The following is a 17,591-nucleotide window of genomic DNA, read 5'->3' on the forward strand; positions in this document are numbered from 1 at the left end:
ACACGCACACGCACACGCACACGCACACGCACACGCACACGCACACGCACACGCACACGCACACACACACACACACACACACACACACACACACACACACACACACACACACACACACACACACACACACACATATATACATATACATATATATATATATATATATATATATATATATACAACACTTGTTTTGTGAAGCTGAAGGGGTGCAGTTGCACCCATCTTTTGCGTGCTGAAAATGAAATCTGCTCCCAATCTAGCATTCAGTGCGCTGGTAATTTTTTCTGTATTTGTCATGTATTCACAAGAATAGAGTCTCCACATATGTTTCCCATCGCATCTCGTTTACACGAAGGCCTTTGAGGGATCAAAATTTCACCGATACAACATGCATTCCAATCAATGTATAACACATCTGCATTCCTCCACGCATCATTTCAGAAAGTGGTGCTCAACCTTTCCCAAAACGCTTGAGCACATGCCCTCACCTTGACCGTATCATTCCCCGATCACTTCTAATCCACGCATTGGGAGCCAGCGGCACTTCTGGGGGACGCTGTCCATGCTGGCAAATGAAACAACCACGATGTTAATGTCATGCGCAACGCAGGTTGATTGTCGAAGCGTTGCTGGTTGAGCTGGATCCTCAGCGATCATGCACGTCTGGAAAGGCTTAGCCTCCGTTCGGCATCCAGTAGAGGAAGGATTGCACATCATGGCTTTGACCACGCGAGCTCTCAAGCTGTAGAACAAAAACTCCGATACCCAGCGTTGCAGTCTCCGTAAGCTGCGAAGCATTGGCCCCTTGCTTGACGTCCGTGAAGTTAGCGGTTTATTCGGCGATTTATTCAGCGATGAGTTCCCATTTCTCTGAAATGTTTCTCAACGTCAATTTTGGCACGAGAACATTAAAAGTGACCATTATTTTGCAATATTATCTGACGTTCGAGGTCAAAAGCTAGGTCAAAGGACAAGGAACTCGATATCACCCAAGAATTGCCGGCCAATTGGAAAACTATCAGCATCAAAACATTCACAAGCGCAAGAGCTAGCGTCCGTCAAAACGTCCTTACCTCTCAAAGTCACCTTTCGGGGTCAAACAAGGCTCAAAGGACGGGGAACTCGATATGATCCAAAAATTACCGGCCGAATTCAACTTGAAAATTTCAGAATATTCACCACAGAAAGAACTAGCGTCTGACCTCTCAAGGTCACCATTTAAGGCCAAACGCGGACTCAAGGTACGGATAACTCCACATCCCCCAAAAATTACTGGCCGATCTTCAACTTGTAAATTTCAGAATATTTACCAGAGATAGAACTAGCGTCCGTCAAAAAGTTTTGACCTCTCAAGGTCATCCTTCAAGGTCAGACGCTTGCTCAAAGGACGGGGAACTCAATATCACCCCAAAATAGGTGGCCGATTTGGAGCCTGCCGCTGTCAGAATATTCACCAAAGAAAGCACTAGCATTCGTGTAAGGTGTGAACTTGAGAGGTCACGAATTTCTGACGGACGCTAGTTCTTCCTGTGGTGAATATCCTGACATCTGTGAGTTAAAGCCGGCCGGTAATTTTTGGGTTATACGGAATTCCCTGTCTTTTGAGCCGGCGTTTGACCTTGAAGGGTGACCTTGAGGTGGCAGGACTTTTTGACGAACGCTAGCTCTTGCGCTTGTCAATATTTTGATGCTTCTGGTTTTCGAATCGGCCGGTACTTTTTGGCTGATAGCGAGTTCCCCATCTTGTGAGTCCGCGTTTGACCTTGAAAGATGACCTCGGGAGGTCAAGACTTTCCAACAAGGTGCTAGTTATTTATTTGGAGAATATTCTGAGATTTGCAAGCTGAAAATGGGCCGGTAATTTTTGGGTGATGTCGAGTTCCCCGTCCTTTGAGCGCGTGTTTGACTTTGAAGAGTGACCTTGATAAACCAGGGCTTCTTGACGCACACTAGCTCTTGCGCTTGTAAACAATTTGATGCTTACAGTTTTCAAATCGGCCGGTAATTTTGGTGATATCGAGTTCCTCGTCCTCTGAGCCCGTGTTTGACCTCGAACTATCATCTTGAGCTCTCAGTACTTTTTGACGGACGCTAGCTCTTTGGTTTGTTAATATTTTGATGCCTATAGTTTTCAAATCGGCCGGTAATTTGGGGTAATATCGAGTTTCCCGTCCTTTGAGTCATCGTCTGACCTTCATGGATCACCGTGAGAGGTCAGGACTTTTTGACGGATGCTTGTTTTTTCTGTGGCGAAGCATTCTGACGTTTGTAAGCTGAAAACTTGCAGGGTCATTTTCGGGTGATATGGAGTTCCCCGTCCTTTGAGCCAGCTTTTGACCTTGAAGGTCACATGATATTGGAAAATAAGGGTCATTCTTGGTGTTCTTACGCCACAATTGACCTTGAAACCTTCTTCAAAGGAATCGGAACACGTCGCTGAATAAATATCTACCCTCACGGACATTTATTCAGGCGGGGTCAGCGGGCCGTCGAAAACGGCAACGTTTCTAAAAACAGTTCCTTTGAAAGCTCAAGGGTGTTAATTCGTACGTTTAGAACGTAGTCTGAGAGCGTGTTTCACCTGTGCAATCTGTATATCTATAATAGGAGCGGATTAGCATCAACGACACTGCGAGCCGCTGCCCAGTTTGATCGTGGAACTAGACAAGTAAAGAAAAAGTTTCTTTAAAGAGGATGTTCCACGTTTGAAGACACTTAAGCAAGCAGTTAGATCATATGAAATAAGCTCACTTACAACTATTGATGTACTTTTAAACGGAAAAGATTTGTCTAGATAACACAATTTATATATCGTGTTACACATTTGTATGAGGTTTTGAGCTAAAATAGCTACCTTGAAGATCATTCAGGTGTAGTTCACAGCCCTGCTCTTCTTAAAATCTAAATCGTTCTAGTCTTTGAGCCATACGTCCGCGAAAATGTGCAGGCTATTTCACGGAAAATAGTTTAAGGCACCCAGCATCAATGACGCCAAAATAACGAGGATCAAATCCTGCCATTCCATTAGCCACGAGACGACCAATGCCAAGAGGAATGTTATTGCCGATTCGTTCATATCTGACGTTCCTGAGCACCACCATTCCCGGATATAACGGCATTCAGTTGGCTCTCAATCAATGTTGTGCAAGGTACCGATGGTGCATTCAAACCATAACGTGTTGAAGGGTATATTTACTAAACAGGGCAATGGTGTTATCTAGAGCAGTTTATCCTCCTTGGAGGTATACCAATAGTTATGAGCAAGCTTATTTCATCATATATGATGCATGCTTCAGCATCTTCAAACGCAAATCATTCCACTTAAAGGCTATCACGGAAACCCTTGGCTGGTAGCCGTAAGGCGGGCTGCTGCAAACTGCAACGCAGCACTCGCGTTAGGCATATTGCACGCGGGTAGTGCCGTTTTGGTGGTCATTGTCGGACTACTGCCGCTATCAGTTTGGTTGGTTGGTGTCGATCGTCAAATTTCGTAACTGTTCTGTCGAACATTCGTCGAATCGGAGGACGGCATATTTCAGGGATTTTTTTGAACCTTGACGCCTAATGATGATTTGCCCAGCTTGTTTGGTGCCGACATTTGATCGGTCTGTTTTCATTTTAAGATAATGAATCGTATCGTATCATGGCAAAATGACGTAACTTGAAACAAATTAGTCGTGTAATTTAAGCATGCACCATGCAAGAAAAAAATCAAGATGCTCAAGTAGACGCGGTACGACCTATGAACGTAGAACGTCTGTAGGGTGACCAACTCAGTCAACTGTACTCAACTGAACGTGACACCGCAGTTTTTCTTTTCTTCGTTCATTTCACCTGTAAAACAATTGGCAGAAGCCTTCTTCGAAATTGATAATGATTCTGATCCCGATTTGTAACGCTTTGCTTGTAATTTGACTCCTGAACAATGGGGAGGAGGCAAACTCACCGGAAGGGGTCATATTGGATATGGGGGGGGGGGGGGAGCGGGGGCCCACCCAAAAGAATACATATCGACACCTGTGTGCTTTACGTCACCCGTTATCTGACATTGATGTCCTGACTGCACCTGTAAGCTGACTAGGGTGCAGCTCGTGGCCAGTGGCGTGGGGACCACTCAAGTCTTTTGCGAGGGTCAAAGTCAGAGTTTAGGACATTTACTTGACGGCAACGCCACAGAACTTAGCTTCAGTTTGGCAAAAGTTGGGCGGACTGCTGCCTCCTCTACTCCTCCTGCCTCACCTTCCTCCCCACACCACTTCAATCCACTTATACTGCTGCTGATGTTTATGTCAACATGCAAATGTAAGCAGGCACAAACATACTGTTTAAGTCCAGTATAAAGCTGTCTCCTGCTGCTACTGTTTCGGAAGTCTCAGGTCTTCAGATTTCATCTGACATTTTTGAACATTTTGATGTGACCCCTGACCGTATGGGATCCTTCTATACTAGAGGCTCCCTGGCTGACGCGAAAAGTCGAGCTGTCTCAACACCCCCCGATTCCTGTCTACGGCTGGCGCTTCTCGCCGCCTCTCGACAGCTCTGCGAGACATGCTCTCCCAAATCCTCGGACCGTTGTGCGAGACCCCACAGTCATCTTGGAATCCTTCAAACATTTTCACGACACATGCTCTGGTTACTAGGTACAGAACGCCCATTGTGGATCACCGAGAGCTGTTTTCAAGCACCCATGTAGCAGCAATGTGAACGTCGACAGAGACTGTACTCTCCGCTTCGGGGCTGAGCCACTCCAGTCGACCGTCCGTTGCGCTGTCAGAGCCTGTACCCGCGCCCGACCTCGTCGCGCGTCAGCCCCAGTTTCCATTGGTTCGGTGCAAGGCCCGTCGGTAGGCGAGAGAGCCGCGCCGGCCCGCCCAGACTTACCGGCACGTGCTGTGACGAGCGGCACCTGGTGATCAGGACCCGCCTAGTGTGTCGAACTGCAGCACGGAGACGTCCAGCCCCCGTGGCCCAACACCAAATAGCCCACCTCTCGGCTTCCCCAAGCCGTCGACCGCGAAAACCGCTCCGTCCATCTCTGCAGGGCAGATCTCGCTGGACCGTCTGAGACCTTTCAGACCAGCTGTGACCTGCCAGGCCTGCTGTGATCGTCCAGGCCGGGCGCGACCTGCCGCCTGCGGGGCTGTCAGTCTGACCTCGGGGTACCCCGAGGGCCGACCGTCCCAGCCCCAGCCCTCACACGGCACGCGTTGCCTGCGACGGCGAGACCCGCACCTGTCCTAGCGTCACCGAGGGATGGTTCGCTAGCCCTGCCGGACAGGTAAGTGCTCTTCAGGCTGGCGCCGTGCGGGGGCCATACCCGCCCATACACGACGTCGTCCGTGATGCGCAGAGTTGTGGGAACTAGAATGCGACATGTCATGTATCCACGAAATGCGCGGGCATTTGTGACTGCCGTTCAGGGGAGAGTTACCAAGGAGGCTTTTAACAGCTCTCAGCCCTGAACGCTCCATGTCAGTGGAGAACTGTCACATGTGGTGTATGACAGTGAAAACACTCACATGTAGTAGATGGAGTGCATGTGATAACATCGTCCTGTGAAGTGATTCATCGTCCAAAAGTGATTTGTCTTGAAGGTTCTGGCTTTACTATTCCTGTCGCTTTACAAAACGTATTCGATGTTTGTGCATAATGCACTCGGAATTGCCGAAACCATTCTTGATAACCGCGTTGATGGTGCTCTCATCACGCCTTCCAACACAAGTCTCTCGGAACAGCGATCCTGTCACGTCCCGGAGACCCGTGACCATCCTGACCATTAGGGGCGCTGCTAAGGGAGGACACGGGGAACTGGGCCCCTCTTTAGGCCGGGAGGAACAGCGATCCTGTCACGTCCCGGAGACCCGTGACCATCCTGACCATTAGGGGCGCTGCTAAGGGAGGACACGGGGGGACTGGGCCCCTCTTTAGGCCGGGAGGAACAGCGATCCTGTCACATCCCGGAGACCCGTGACTATCCTGACCATTAGGGGCGCTGCTAAGGGAGGACACGGGGGGACTGGGCCCCTCTTTAGGCCGGGAGGAACAGCGATCCTGTCACGTCCCGGAGACCCGTGACCATCCTGACTATTAGGGACGCTGCTAAGGGAGGACACGGGGGACTGGGCCCCTCTTTAGGCCGGGAGGAACAGCGATCCTGTCACGTCCCGGAGACCCGTGACCATCCTGACCATTAGGGGCGCTGCTAAGGGAGGACACGGGGGGACTGGGCCCCTCTTTAGGCCCGGAGTTTTCATTTTTCGCCACAGAGGACTTCCGACAGAAAGTTAAAAATTGGTGTGATGTGCACTCTCCGATCTCCGTGCCCCCTCCTTAAGAGACCCCTGGCTGCACCCCTGCTCATCCTCCAGTGCTGTAACTTGACAGATAGGCTATCGCGCACCCATCGCACTCATGTGAAGCTGTCTGAGATCCGAACAAGGTTAACCATAATTTATTGTGTTAAAAGCAATAGCCCTGTATGAATAGCAGCAGCCCGATGTGAATAGCACCAGCCTTGTGTGAATAGCGCCAGCCACGTGTGAATAGCACCATCCCTGTGTGAATAACACCAGCGACCTTTGTGCGACCTACCGCCAGGGGCACAGGAACCAGTAGGAAGCTAGGAAGGCTGGATGCCCGAAGCTTCAGGAAATTTCAGTTAACCTTTTTAGCGTTAGTCTAAAATAGATCACCAAAACTTGTTTTTTCCCCACCTCCCAACGCGGGAGACGTGGATTGTCCCTGCCTGCAAGCCTTTATGTTATCCGTATTGACTGCCCCTTCCGCTGTTTCTGTAACACTACATTTTCCTTTTGCTGTGATTTTTGGAAGCAAGCTTGTTTGCCGAATGCTGGGCCGCGAATAAGCTGTATCAAAGAAGCTTCCTCACTAGTATTCGTTGTTTTTCCACATTTCCCGCCTTAACTGATCGCAGCAAAATGTCACAGGCAGCCAGCTTCCAAAAAACATGTTATCCACCGGTCTCCTTTACTGTCTCCACCCAGCAGCAGTATGGATTGTATGTTGTTTCACCCAGCATGACAGGACGTTACATCCTCTTATCCCCGTCGAAGATAAGATAAATGCCCACGTCACAGTGAGATGAATTATGCATGTGCTTATTAGGCGCTTGGGTTACCGGCTAAAATGTGTCGAAATAGGAGACGGTGCGGACACAGACCCGAACCCTCCGGCCCAGCCGTCGAACAGGAGGCGCAACTGGGTAGCCAGCGCGCACCTAGGGCGGGTGACCTTTCACTGCCCCCTTCCCCTCCCTCCCTCCCGCCACGGATACGGCACCGAGGCGCTTATCGCAGTCACTCGACGTGAACCACCGCCGGACACAAAGGCCGACGCCGAGAGATGCGGCGCTCGCACCGCCCGAACCCGAGCCAGGCCGCGGGCCTCACGGCCGGCGACAGGCACAGCGGCGCGTCGCCGAACTCACGTGAAATCGCGTCATCCAGCGAGACGTCGTCGGCCGCTGCTGAAATCGGTGAAACGCCACCCGGCGCGTTTCGCAGCCGGTTGATTTCGGTCGCACGGCGGCTTCGGTCGCACGGTGGTCGCGCCGATCGGCAACGTCCGCGTGCGCGGGCGCCGGCGTCCCGGCCGCCACCGACCGGCGCCGACCGGCGGCAGTCTCACGGCGTCAGCTGGCAAACTGTCACCGCGCCGGACTGCCACATCGCTGCCGGACTGTCACTCACCGCAGCCGGACTGTCACGCACCGCAGCCGGACTGTCACTCAGCAGCCGATCTGTCACACTGCGCTGCTGTCGGCGACTGTGTCAGCGCTGACGGGCGTCATTGATGACGGCTGACGTCATTAAAGGTGGCGAATTATCACCGGCGGTGGCGGGTTACATCAGCGACCATGCACGTTGTCAGTGACGTTGCCAACAAATTCGGACGTTGTCACTGACAATACAAAATTATGGGGGATGTCGAGCGCTATTACTGTAGGTCGACGATAGCATCGCCCTGTAGACGGTGTGAGAGATCTTAATGCTGATGACAGAAACCAGCTGACCATTTTACACCAGCAGTGACCAAAATCCATTTGTAAGGCTGGAGATCAATGCTAGTAGTTGACGCCATATTCCTCTCTCGTGACAACGCACCGTCGACAGTCAGTTCGGAAAATCAGTGTGAGATCAAGCGCTTCTGGTCTATCTTCTGCGTGGGGACTTGAGAAAGCCAGGCTTTATTACATGTCGTGTGAGTAACCAACCGTGCAGTAAAGAAGCCGTTATCTTCTGTTGTTCTCTCGAACCAGCGTGGAATCCCTGATTAATTGTCTACCCTTCACTTGAAGTCCCTCTCCCTACCTCCGGTGCTTATCATTTCTTCTCCCTCCAGTGGCCATTAATCATGCACGTAGCACAGCCCGCGGCCGAATAAATGCACACGGAGCGACAGCCAGGTTTCGTCACACCGATCTGCTCCGAGCCGCAGGGGAGACGGCGCGTGACGGTGTCATAGCGCGCGGCCCGGAGAACAGAGCGGAGGTCAACACTGGTGTCAGCTCAAACAACGGTGGGGTGGTGCGCGCGCCCACATGTGCAGATCGAAAAGCGTATTATGAAGTGGTAATTTCACCATAATTGATCGAAGGGATGTCGGTGTGCTTAAGCACCTGCTGGGAGCGACCTGTCTGTCCGCTGGTATGCCCCTGTGCACAAATAACCGAGCACGCGGCTGCATCGGTCAGTGGACGATGTTGACGTCACCGCCACCAGAGGGAGGGGCGGCGCCTGACCTTGCTAGGTCGCCGCTGGAGGCAGCGATGCCCAACGAGCCGGCGAGCTCTGCGGTGGACACGCCCTCTTGGCCAATAAGGCCGAAATTCGCCGCTCTCAGCGTCCCGACTGCTGCGACACTGGCCGAGCATGACGCGGCATTTATTGCACAGGGTGTGTCGCGGCATAGTCCCGGACTCGCCGACAGTCATGCAGTGCATGCTGTGCACAGAATCAACCGACGACTTGCCAACGAATTCGTGGAAGCATGCGCAAGTCTGAGACGTTTTGAGGTGGACTCCATTGTCTGCAGCCTTGAACCGGTACTTTTGTCATTGTTTAGTTGACAACAAGCAACGGCAATTCCCTCGCCAGGCCGCAACACAATCGAACGGCGGACGTCCGCCACGCCCAGCACTGGAAAGTGCTTCAAAGCGCTCAGCGGCGGCGTGCGCCAGCCCAGCCTCTGAGCGTAGGTGCACTGGTTCCCCTGCCTCATGGCCCGCCGACCTCCCGCGAAAGCTTCGCAGGAACCCTGCGGCGGCGCGCGCGGCAGCAACGCCGAGAAGCGGAAGACGCCCCGGCGCGCCGGGCCCGGCCCGCCGAGGCATGCCAGTGCAGCTCGGGAGCGTGGCGTGGCTGGCGGCTGTGACGTGACGGGGGCGGCTCGGAGACGCCTAGCGGTGCCGTGGGAGCGTGCCGTGGCGTGACTGTGTCACCCTCGCGGCCGCCAGCCTCTCAGCGCACGACGTGTGGTAATCAGCTTGCCGCCGTCGCCACCGGCGTGAACTCGCCGGTATTAGAACCACGCTGAATTCCCGTGTACCGTGCGCTTGGTGCGGTGTGTGCTTCGGGGTTTATAGTTAGTTTAGTTCTGTGGAAGCTTCACCCTGGTGGGGAGCCGCCTTTTGGTGTTTTGTATCGGACCTCCTGGTAACAGCACGGGAAATGTATTTCTGCGCTCAATATTTAAGTCTACGTGAGGGCGCATCGGATGCCCAGGAGCAGGACGTGTATTTTTCGCGCTCCGGTTAATCACCACACATGGATATGCATTTAATAGCCTCTGCAGAAATACGAGGTGTTTTAATTTGTGAATTCAACTCGGCCGCCACTAAGCCCTTACTCGCGCGCCAACAGCGGTCGGAGTCATCGAACCCGACGTTACGAAAAGTTAAGCTAGTTTTTATTTGGCTGCGCTGTTCGGCTATGTGTACTTTTGTTGCACCCATTGTGACTCGCCGGTCGCTCGAAACTGCACCACCGCGTGAGCATGTGGTTCTTCTAGTTACTTTTTGTGAATACCGTATGGTCGATCTGGACTCCCAGGCCGCGCCCGCAGTGGCGGTGTTTTTGTCAGAGGCTGGGCCGTTTAGTGGTAACCAGCCTTGAACACGTTCCGATCACTTCGTATGGTTTGGAAAGCTCGCTGTGGAGACGACGGTCGCTTCTGGTGCCAATGGCTTTAGCGGTGAGGAATTATTCGATGATTTCGATAGTTTCTTTGAGTGTCGGGTAAAAGAGAAAACTAATTTCGACGCCGAATACGCCTCGTTTAAACATAAGTGACTCCGTGAATTAATCGCATGAGATGCGCCTTTTTCGAGCAAAACAGCCGCATCCCCCGCTCCTGCCGCATTCTCCTCGTCAACACCCGGATTGTCGCTTGTCGCGCTCAAATCGTCCTAGTACTTGCCAAAAATAAGCATTCGGCTGAAAGCATCAAAAATCGCGAGCTCACTTGTGAGCCTCCTTACCAACAACCGATTTGCACGCAGAATTCAGTTTTTTTTTGCTGGAGAATTGGTTCCCTTTCAACACCGGCCCCCCGAGTTAGCTTGTCGTTTCCGCGAAGCGAGCTGGCATGTGTCATCACATTATCGGCTGCTCAAGCCTGACATCCGGTACGTTTCCATGGAGAGTTTCCTGTTCAGGTCTGCCGGCGTGATTTACAGCTGTGTGGCCTTGCACCTAGCCCGAGCGTCGCGAACTGCACCTGCCAAGGATATGAATTTTGCCGGCGCGTTACCGTCACCTGCTAAATTACTGGCCTCCGTTTAGTGTCAGTCGTCTGAAGGTCGCAGTCTGCCCTGAGGGTGGTCCATTCGTCATGATAGCATCTCTTGAATTGATTGCCGATATTCTATTTAAGACGAAACGTCATCTGTGGAGTCTGACAGCTTGATAAAAAAGCCAAAAGATCGAACGTCGCCAAGCACTTCCGGGACTGGGTCGTAGCGCTGTTCTTGTTAGCTTGCGAGGTTTAATTAGCATAGAAATCGCAACGCCGTCCGGAAATTGGTTAAAAAGTGCGCTAAGGTCCGATTCTCATTCAGCCGCCCATGAAAAGTCTGAGATAAGTTGCCCGAGAGCAATACAACGTCTCTCTGTGGGATCATTGGGGTTGATCTTGGGCCTCGCTAGTCAAATCCCATTTGCCCGGACAGGCCCCACTGGTTGCTTCCCAGCTCCTGAGACTAGGGCCCACTGGGCGGGTGGTACCTCGGCAGGCGCCTGGACGCAGCCGACCGTCGCCGGCGAGGCCACAGCGCAGGAAGGTACCCACCACGCATCACCGGCCGCGACAGCCCCGCCGCTCCCCGGCCCCCGGGCGAGCGGCGCCCCAGGCGCCGGGATTTCCTCCCGGCGCGGGCGCGGCCGGCGCCGCCCGGCGCCCGCGGGCCTGGAAGGCGTCCGGCCGGAACGCGCCGACGGGGGCGCCTCAGAGCGCCGCGCCCGGGCAGCGCCCTGCTCTGCCCTCTGGGTGCCGCGCCGGGCGGCTCAGATGCCCTCTGGGTGCCGCGCCGGGCGGCTCAGATGCCCTCTGGGTGCCGCGCCGGGCGGATTATCTGCAGTCAAAGGTCTCCGGAAGCCTCTGAACCCCTTGTCCCAGCAGAAGTGTGGCCAAAGCTCCCCGGCAGCCTCTGAGCTCCGTGGCCAAGCATATGCGTATTCAGAGCTCGCTGGCAGCCCCTGAGCCCGTGTTTTTGCATTACCTGCAGCCGGAGCCTTGGCAGGCATTGTCGGGCCTCGGCACGACACCGCCATCTCGAGCGAGAAGCCACCGTCACCACGGATGAGCCGGTCGACGAAGCCGCACGCGCGGGCAACGACCGGGGCGTGTCCGCGCCGCTCGCCGCCGCCGCCGGCCGCTCCTGTGAACGGTGGCCAACGTTTGCGTACACCGGCGGTGCTAACGAGCCGTGCCGCTGGCGCGCCGGGCGGTTTGGCGCGGCATTGGCCGCCGCCGGCCGGCTAAACGGCGCCTGTCGGCGGCCGCCGCTCCGCGGTCGACGCGCCGTCTGCCGGGCCGGCGCCCCGCGGCGCCGGGTGACGCGTCCGCTCGTCGATGCCTCGGACCGGCGGCGGCCATCTGCGCCGGTCAGCTGACGCGCCGGCCCGGCTCTGCGGGAGGCGCCGGCCCCAGGAGCGATTGGAGCCTGCGCTGCAGTGTGGCGGCTCGCCGGGCCGCCACGTGTGGCATCGCTCTTTGGCTAGGGTCGACAGGTTTTCTTGGTGGTGACATGCTGTACTTAATTGTGATGCAACACACTGGTGGATTGCACCTAAGGAATTATTGAGAAATACAGTATGATGGCCGACGTTCTACGAAAACACCGAAAAGGCCCTTTCATAGTCCACATTGCTCGCGTCGGAAGTTGCCATAGTCCCTGTATGTAATGCTGTATCTTTCTTTTCAATTGCCGCTTAAACCTTACGCTGGAATATGTCCGCAAAGTTTACTTTTCACCATGGACGCTGTGATGGGCTGGCACCACGGCGACTCCTGGAGTGTCAGATAGTGTGCCAATCGTCTTCCCCATGGTGCCAGACACATCTGAGTCTGTTCACTGAGCTCAACCGGACCAGCTCAGACCATTACCCAATGCATACGGCAATGCGTCCTTGTTACACGTTTGGCTCTATTTTAAATGTGCTAAATTGTCGGCACATTCGCAGCCTTCGGGATTCTGACTGGTGTTTTGCTGTCCCCTGACATAATTGTTCCACAGATGAGGATGCCAATACTATATCTACCTTACAAAGATAGCAAGATTGAAATTATAAACAAAACTTGAGCACTGCAATGTCGACCCACGGCCGCCCAAGGCCTTTCTGTTGTTGGGCTAGCCTGCGCGATACACGGCACCGATAAGGTGCCTGACACAATCAGTGAAAGTTCAGCCCGGTGGAATGATTGACTGAAATGGAGGCAGCCGCTGCACTGCTCTTATCAAGCCGAGGACGCAACCGCACGCACAAGCCCGCGGAGTCAGCGGCGCGCGCCTGCCGACGCGGCGCTGTCACCTCGGTCCTGCCGCCTGCGCCTGCGCACAGCAACAGCCGCCGTGCACGCGGCGTGGTCACCGCCCCCAGCGACGCGCGCCCGAGACGCGGCACGCCGTGCTGCACCAGAAGCGGCCCCATCGGCTGCCGGCGCTAGCCGCGAGAGCCGCGCGTCCTACCGAGGCCCGGCGGAGGAGAGGGCGCGGACCGCCAGCGCGCGGCTCCACGACGCAGACCAGTAGCGGAATGGGGCCTCGAGGCCTCGCGCGGCCTTGCAGCCATCAACAGCTGATCGGGGCCGCCTCGGTGAGCAGCCGCAGAGCCGCGCCCGCGTGGCGAGGAATGTGGGGTGCCTGTGCTGGCAGCAGAAGATCGACTCGGGCTGGGAGATAGCGCCCGGGGAACAGGCTCTCTGGCAGCTGTTTGACCCGGGCGGAGATGGCTCTCTGGCTGCCGTTTGACCGGGCGGAGCAGGCTCTCTGGCTGCTGTTTGACCGGGCGGAGCAGGCTCTGGCTGCCGTTTGACCGGGCGGAGCTGGCTCTCTGGCTGCTGTTTGACCGGGCGGAGCAGGCTCTGGCTGCCGTTTGACCGGGCGGAGCTGGCTCTCTGGCTGCTGTTTGACCGGGCGGAGCAGGTTCTGGCTGATGTTTGGCCGGGCGGGCAATTGACCGCTGCTTTGTCGTGCAAGGCATGCAACGTATGCCCATTAATTTGGTTTATGGACGAGAACTACAGCTGGACATGCGCTCCGGCAGCGGTATCGCCATGGGAGCACGAGGAGATCACTAATCACTGGTGAGCACGGGCGACTCTTCTGAGCAAACGTACCGCGGCTGAAGGTGGTTAAGCAGTTTCGTAACTAATGTTTCTGCTCAGGATTGATTATTTGCTCGAGCTAGGTGAAGCGTGGGCGTGCCCCGTGCCCTGGTGTGATTTATGTGACGGCATCTTACTAAGGTGTGTTGTTTAGTGATGTCTCGCTGCGGTGGCTCTGGCCCATTTTACTTGGCGCACATTGCGCTGCCGCCGACTCCCTCGCCTGGGCACGTGACCCGGGCTAGGGCGGCAGCCGGTCCGGTCCCGTGACTCGGGCTGGGGCAGCAGCTGGTCCGGTCCCGTGTCCCGGGCTGGGGCGGCAGCCGGTCCGGTCCCGTGACCCGGCCTGGGGCGGCAGTCGGTCCGGTCCCGTGTCCCGGGCTGGGACGGCAGCCGGTCCGGTCCCGTGACCCGGGCTAGGGCGGCAGCCGGTCCGGTCCCGTGACCAGGGCTGGGGCGGCAGCCGGTCCGGTCCCGTGACTCGGGCTGGGGCGGCAGCCGGTCCGGTCCCGTGAACCGGGCTGGGGCGGCAGCCGGTCCGGTCCCGTGTCCCGGGCTGGGGCGGCAGCCGGTCCGGTCCCGTGTCCCGGGCTGGGGCGGCAGCCAGTCCGGTCCCGTGACCCGGGCTGGGGCGGCAGCCGGCCGGTCCCGTGACCCGGACTGGGGCGGCAGCCGGTCCGGTCCCGTGACCGACGACCTTCGTCGGCCGAGCGGGCCGCGCGCCGACGAGCCGTCGGTCATGCCTTGGGCCGCGTGCTCACTCCTCGTTCGGGGGCGGCCGCTATCATTGCGACTGAGCATGGCTTCCTCCCCATTCTACGCCGCTTGACTGACGCAGCGTATCGGTCGACGAGGGCGCCTCTGGCGGCCGACCCCAGAACAAAGGGCCCGCTGAACCGATGCCGATAATTAGATCACAAGGGCAAACAGGCAATCAGCGGCGCGCTCGGCGTAGTGCATCCAGCTGCCGGCTCGGCCGGAATGATCGTTGCCTGGTGTGGATTGCGACACGGTTTGCTCCTTTGCCACAGTTTAGTGCTGGGCAAATGGTAAACATCTTCTCGGTGGGCCGCTGCTTGCAATCAAATCATACGAATCACGACGTGATGCTGGACATAGCACATTTTCCAGCCTTTCTGTCATTTTCATCTAGAAAAGGCTCCTGATAGCGGGCGCTTTCACAATGCGATAGCAAAAGTACAGCGCAGAGCGAACCAAGCCCGGAACCGCCCCCGTGACTATCGGGCATAGCACGTCAGCGTATCAGCCCGGCCGGACAATCTCTCCGCCTCCAAGCCGGACCAAGCTTTCATCGACTCCCACCCATATTTCTCCGGAGGCCACTCCTGTCGGACGGCCCGGCATTCTCATCCTTGCCCCGAACAAGTGTCGGGCGTGCGCGGCGCCCTCTCCAGAGCTGGCCCGATCGTGGGCTATTGACAGAAGGACGCGCGATAACGCGCCGGCGGCCGGCGCCGCGTCGACGGCAGATAACTCGCGTCTCCCGACGGCCAGTGGCGGCGGCGACGGCGGCACGGCGCGTTGCGGACGGACGGACGGCTCCGTTTGTGTGTCAGCCGCGGCGATGGAGGCGGTGCCGTCCCAGGTGCCGGCGGCCAAACCGGCGCAGGTGAGTGCCGCGCGCCGGCGGCTGGACGGATGGGCCGAGGTGGGTGTCGGCGGGCGGCGGGCGGCTCGCTGGCGCCGGTCCCTGCAGCACGTCGGACGAGGGGCTCTTTCGCGCTTCGGAGGGGAGGTGCTGGTCGAGGGACGACGAGTGTTGATTATGCACCTATCTTCAGTCCAGGAAGACGGACACTCGTCGACGGACAGGCTGCGATAATTGGCGTAACATGACAGGACAAATGATGTCGATCAGCACCCCCCGGACGCCGGCGAGAGTTGTGTAACCGGGCTGAGGTGGCGGGGCAACTGTGCGGGGGCCAATTGGGCACTTTCGTAACGCCCAGCGTGGCGCGCGCTTTATTGGAGATCGACGCCACGTCTTCCATCTCGCTGAGACCGAACGTTATTGATGTTTTGCCGGCGACCTCTCTTCGGGAAGTAATCTCTGTACAGACATCTCGTTAAATCGCTATCACCATATCGTCATCGCCTGCTGGCATAGGGCGCCGAGCTTTGGGCGATGATTAGCGGTGAACGATGGCGCGGGAGTCTGTCATAATACCTGACCGCATTTCTACACGCTCAGAGCATTTGACCTTCGTATGAACAAATAACCGAATCTCCAACCACGTATTATGATTCACTTTTGATGCTTTAAATTCTCATGAACGCCCCGCTGAACTGTCCAGGCCACAGGCGACCGGCGCGGTAATTGGTTCCCCCGGTCGGTTTCCCGCGTTGAGCCGCGAGCGGCACATTCACGCTACTTGGGGCATGGGCGCCTTCATGTCTCCGAGGCTCATCGCAGCCTCGATCTCCCGGATCCGGCCGTTGTTTCGTCCCAGCGTCTTCCCATGACAAGGAGCGCATCGATCAAACCCCGCCTGCGAGTGTAGCGCCACGACGTTTTCTGGCCGCTCAGATGCCGCCGTTTTGACGGCGTGACCCAGCAAGGGGGTGATTAATAGCGTTTCGCCAGACCTTTTGTGCGGTGCAAGCAGGCCTAGTGCTGGAGATTTCGGTTCCCATGTAGCTACCGAGCCGATGAACTTCGGGTGCTGTCCCAGACTTGTGAATCATACAAATTCAGCCTGTGTGTGTCGTGTCATGTGATCACCACATTTTCCGCCACGTTCTTTCTGCGTTTTTTGCTTTCATTTTACGTTTAACATTACTTGTATGCAGCACTTGCAACTGTAAATATTCGTTGGCCGCCTCCCATGCCGATCGGAGTTGCGATATGTCCTCGCTACAGTCGGCGGGCCATACTTGAGTTTAGATGGCGGCGCCCCGCGGCTATCTGCTCTGGCACTGTTAAGCCGATCTTCTTCGACCAATTCGGCGGCAGCGGCCGGAGTCGCTTCGAAGCCTGCCGCCCGCCCTTCATGGACGACGAGAGCTGGTTATTCTCTCTCGGACAACAGGCGGACTCGGGGCGTCGCCTCGGGCTGACCGCAGATGGCTCGGCGGTGGCGGTCGCCTCCGAACGCTGTCGGTGCGACGATGTGGCAGTTTGCTGACCACTGCTCACTGCATGGGACTGTGAGAATTTGAACGCCGAATTTCGTTGGGTGCAGGTTCGAGCGCGGAGCTGCTGCGACTGATGGTGATGTCGGTGCAGGTTTGCTATCCGTGCTGTCGTTGACAGCTGCCAGGCGTCCGCAGACATCTGAGTGTTACTCGCGGCTGCAGCCTATGCTCAGTGAATGAGTTCCGTAGGACGGCTGCGGCGTGTTTGTGTTTCATTTGGAGACGGCAGTAATGCTGCCCCTCAGCGTCTTCTCCTCGTCTTCAGTGAGCCCTCTCTGAGCCTCGAAACGAATGTAAACGCCCAACTAAACTGAACAGCCCAGAACTGATGGTTAGCGAAAAATGAAAATACGAAGGGTCATTCACACACAGAGCATTGACTGACCGGTATGGACAACGTATTGCCGGCATCGTCAGGGTATCGACCATCACTGTTTAAACCGCAGCGGCTTGCATTCCGGAACGGGTCTCAAAGCAACTGCCCATGACTAATCATCACCGTGGTACGTGCCTACCTGCTGTGAAAACTACAGTTTCCGTGAAATATCTGACCTGAAAAAAAAAACACTTTGGATTTAGACAGCCGCTGG

General features: G+C 56.0%; 1 protein-coding gene across 2 annotated transcripts in view; it reads left to right on the forward strand.

Annotated features, from left to right (window-relative positions):
• The first annotated feature begins 4,837 nt into the window (after positions 1-4,837).
• LOC119102329 (rho GTPase-activating protein conundrum) overlaps positions 4,838-17,591 on the forward strand; it is a 36,101-nt gene continuing 23,347 nt past the window's right edge. The window contains exons 1-2 of one of the 2 annotated variants that reach the window (XM_037225695.1): positions 4,838-5,278; positions 15,361-15,475. In XM_037225695.1, the coding sequence (XP_037081590.1) occupies positions 15,431-15,475 (45 nt within the window). In that variant the 5' untranslated portion in view covers positions 4,838-5,278; positions 15,361-15,430. The remainder of the gene's footprint in view (positions 5,279-15,360; positions 15,476-17,591) is intronic. The other variant, XM_037225696.1, reaches the window with a different exon arrangement.

Source organism: Pollicipes pollicipes, unplaced genomic scaffold (genome assembly GCF_011947565.3).
Source record: "Pollicipes pollicipes isolate AB1234 unplaced genomic scaffold, Ppol_2.1 Scaffold_5724;HRSCAF=6776_pilon_pilon_pilon, whole genome shotgun sequence".
NCBI lineage: Eukaryota > Metazoa > Arthropoda > Thecostraca > Pollicipedomorpha > Pollicipedidae > Pollicipes > Pollicipes pollicipes.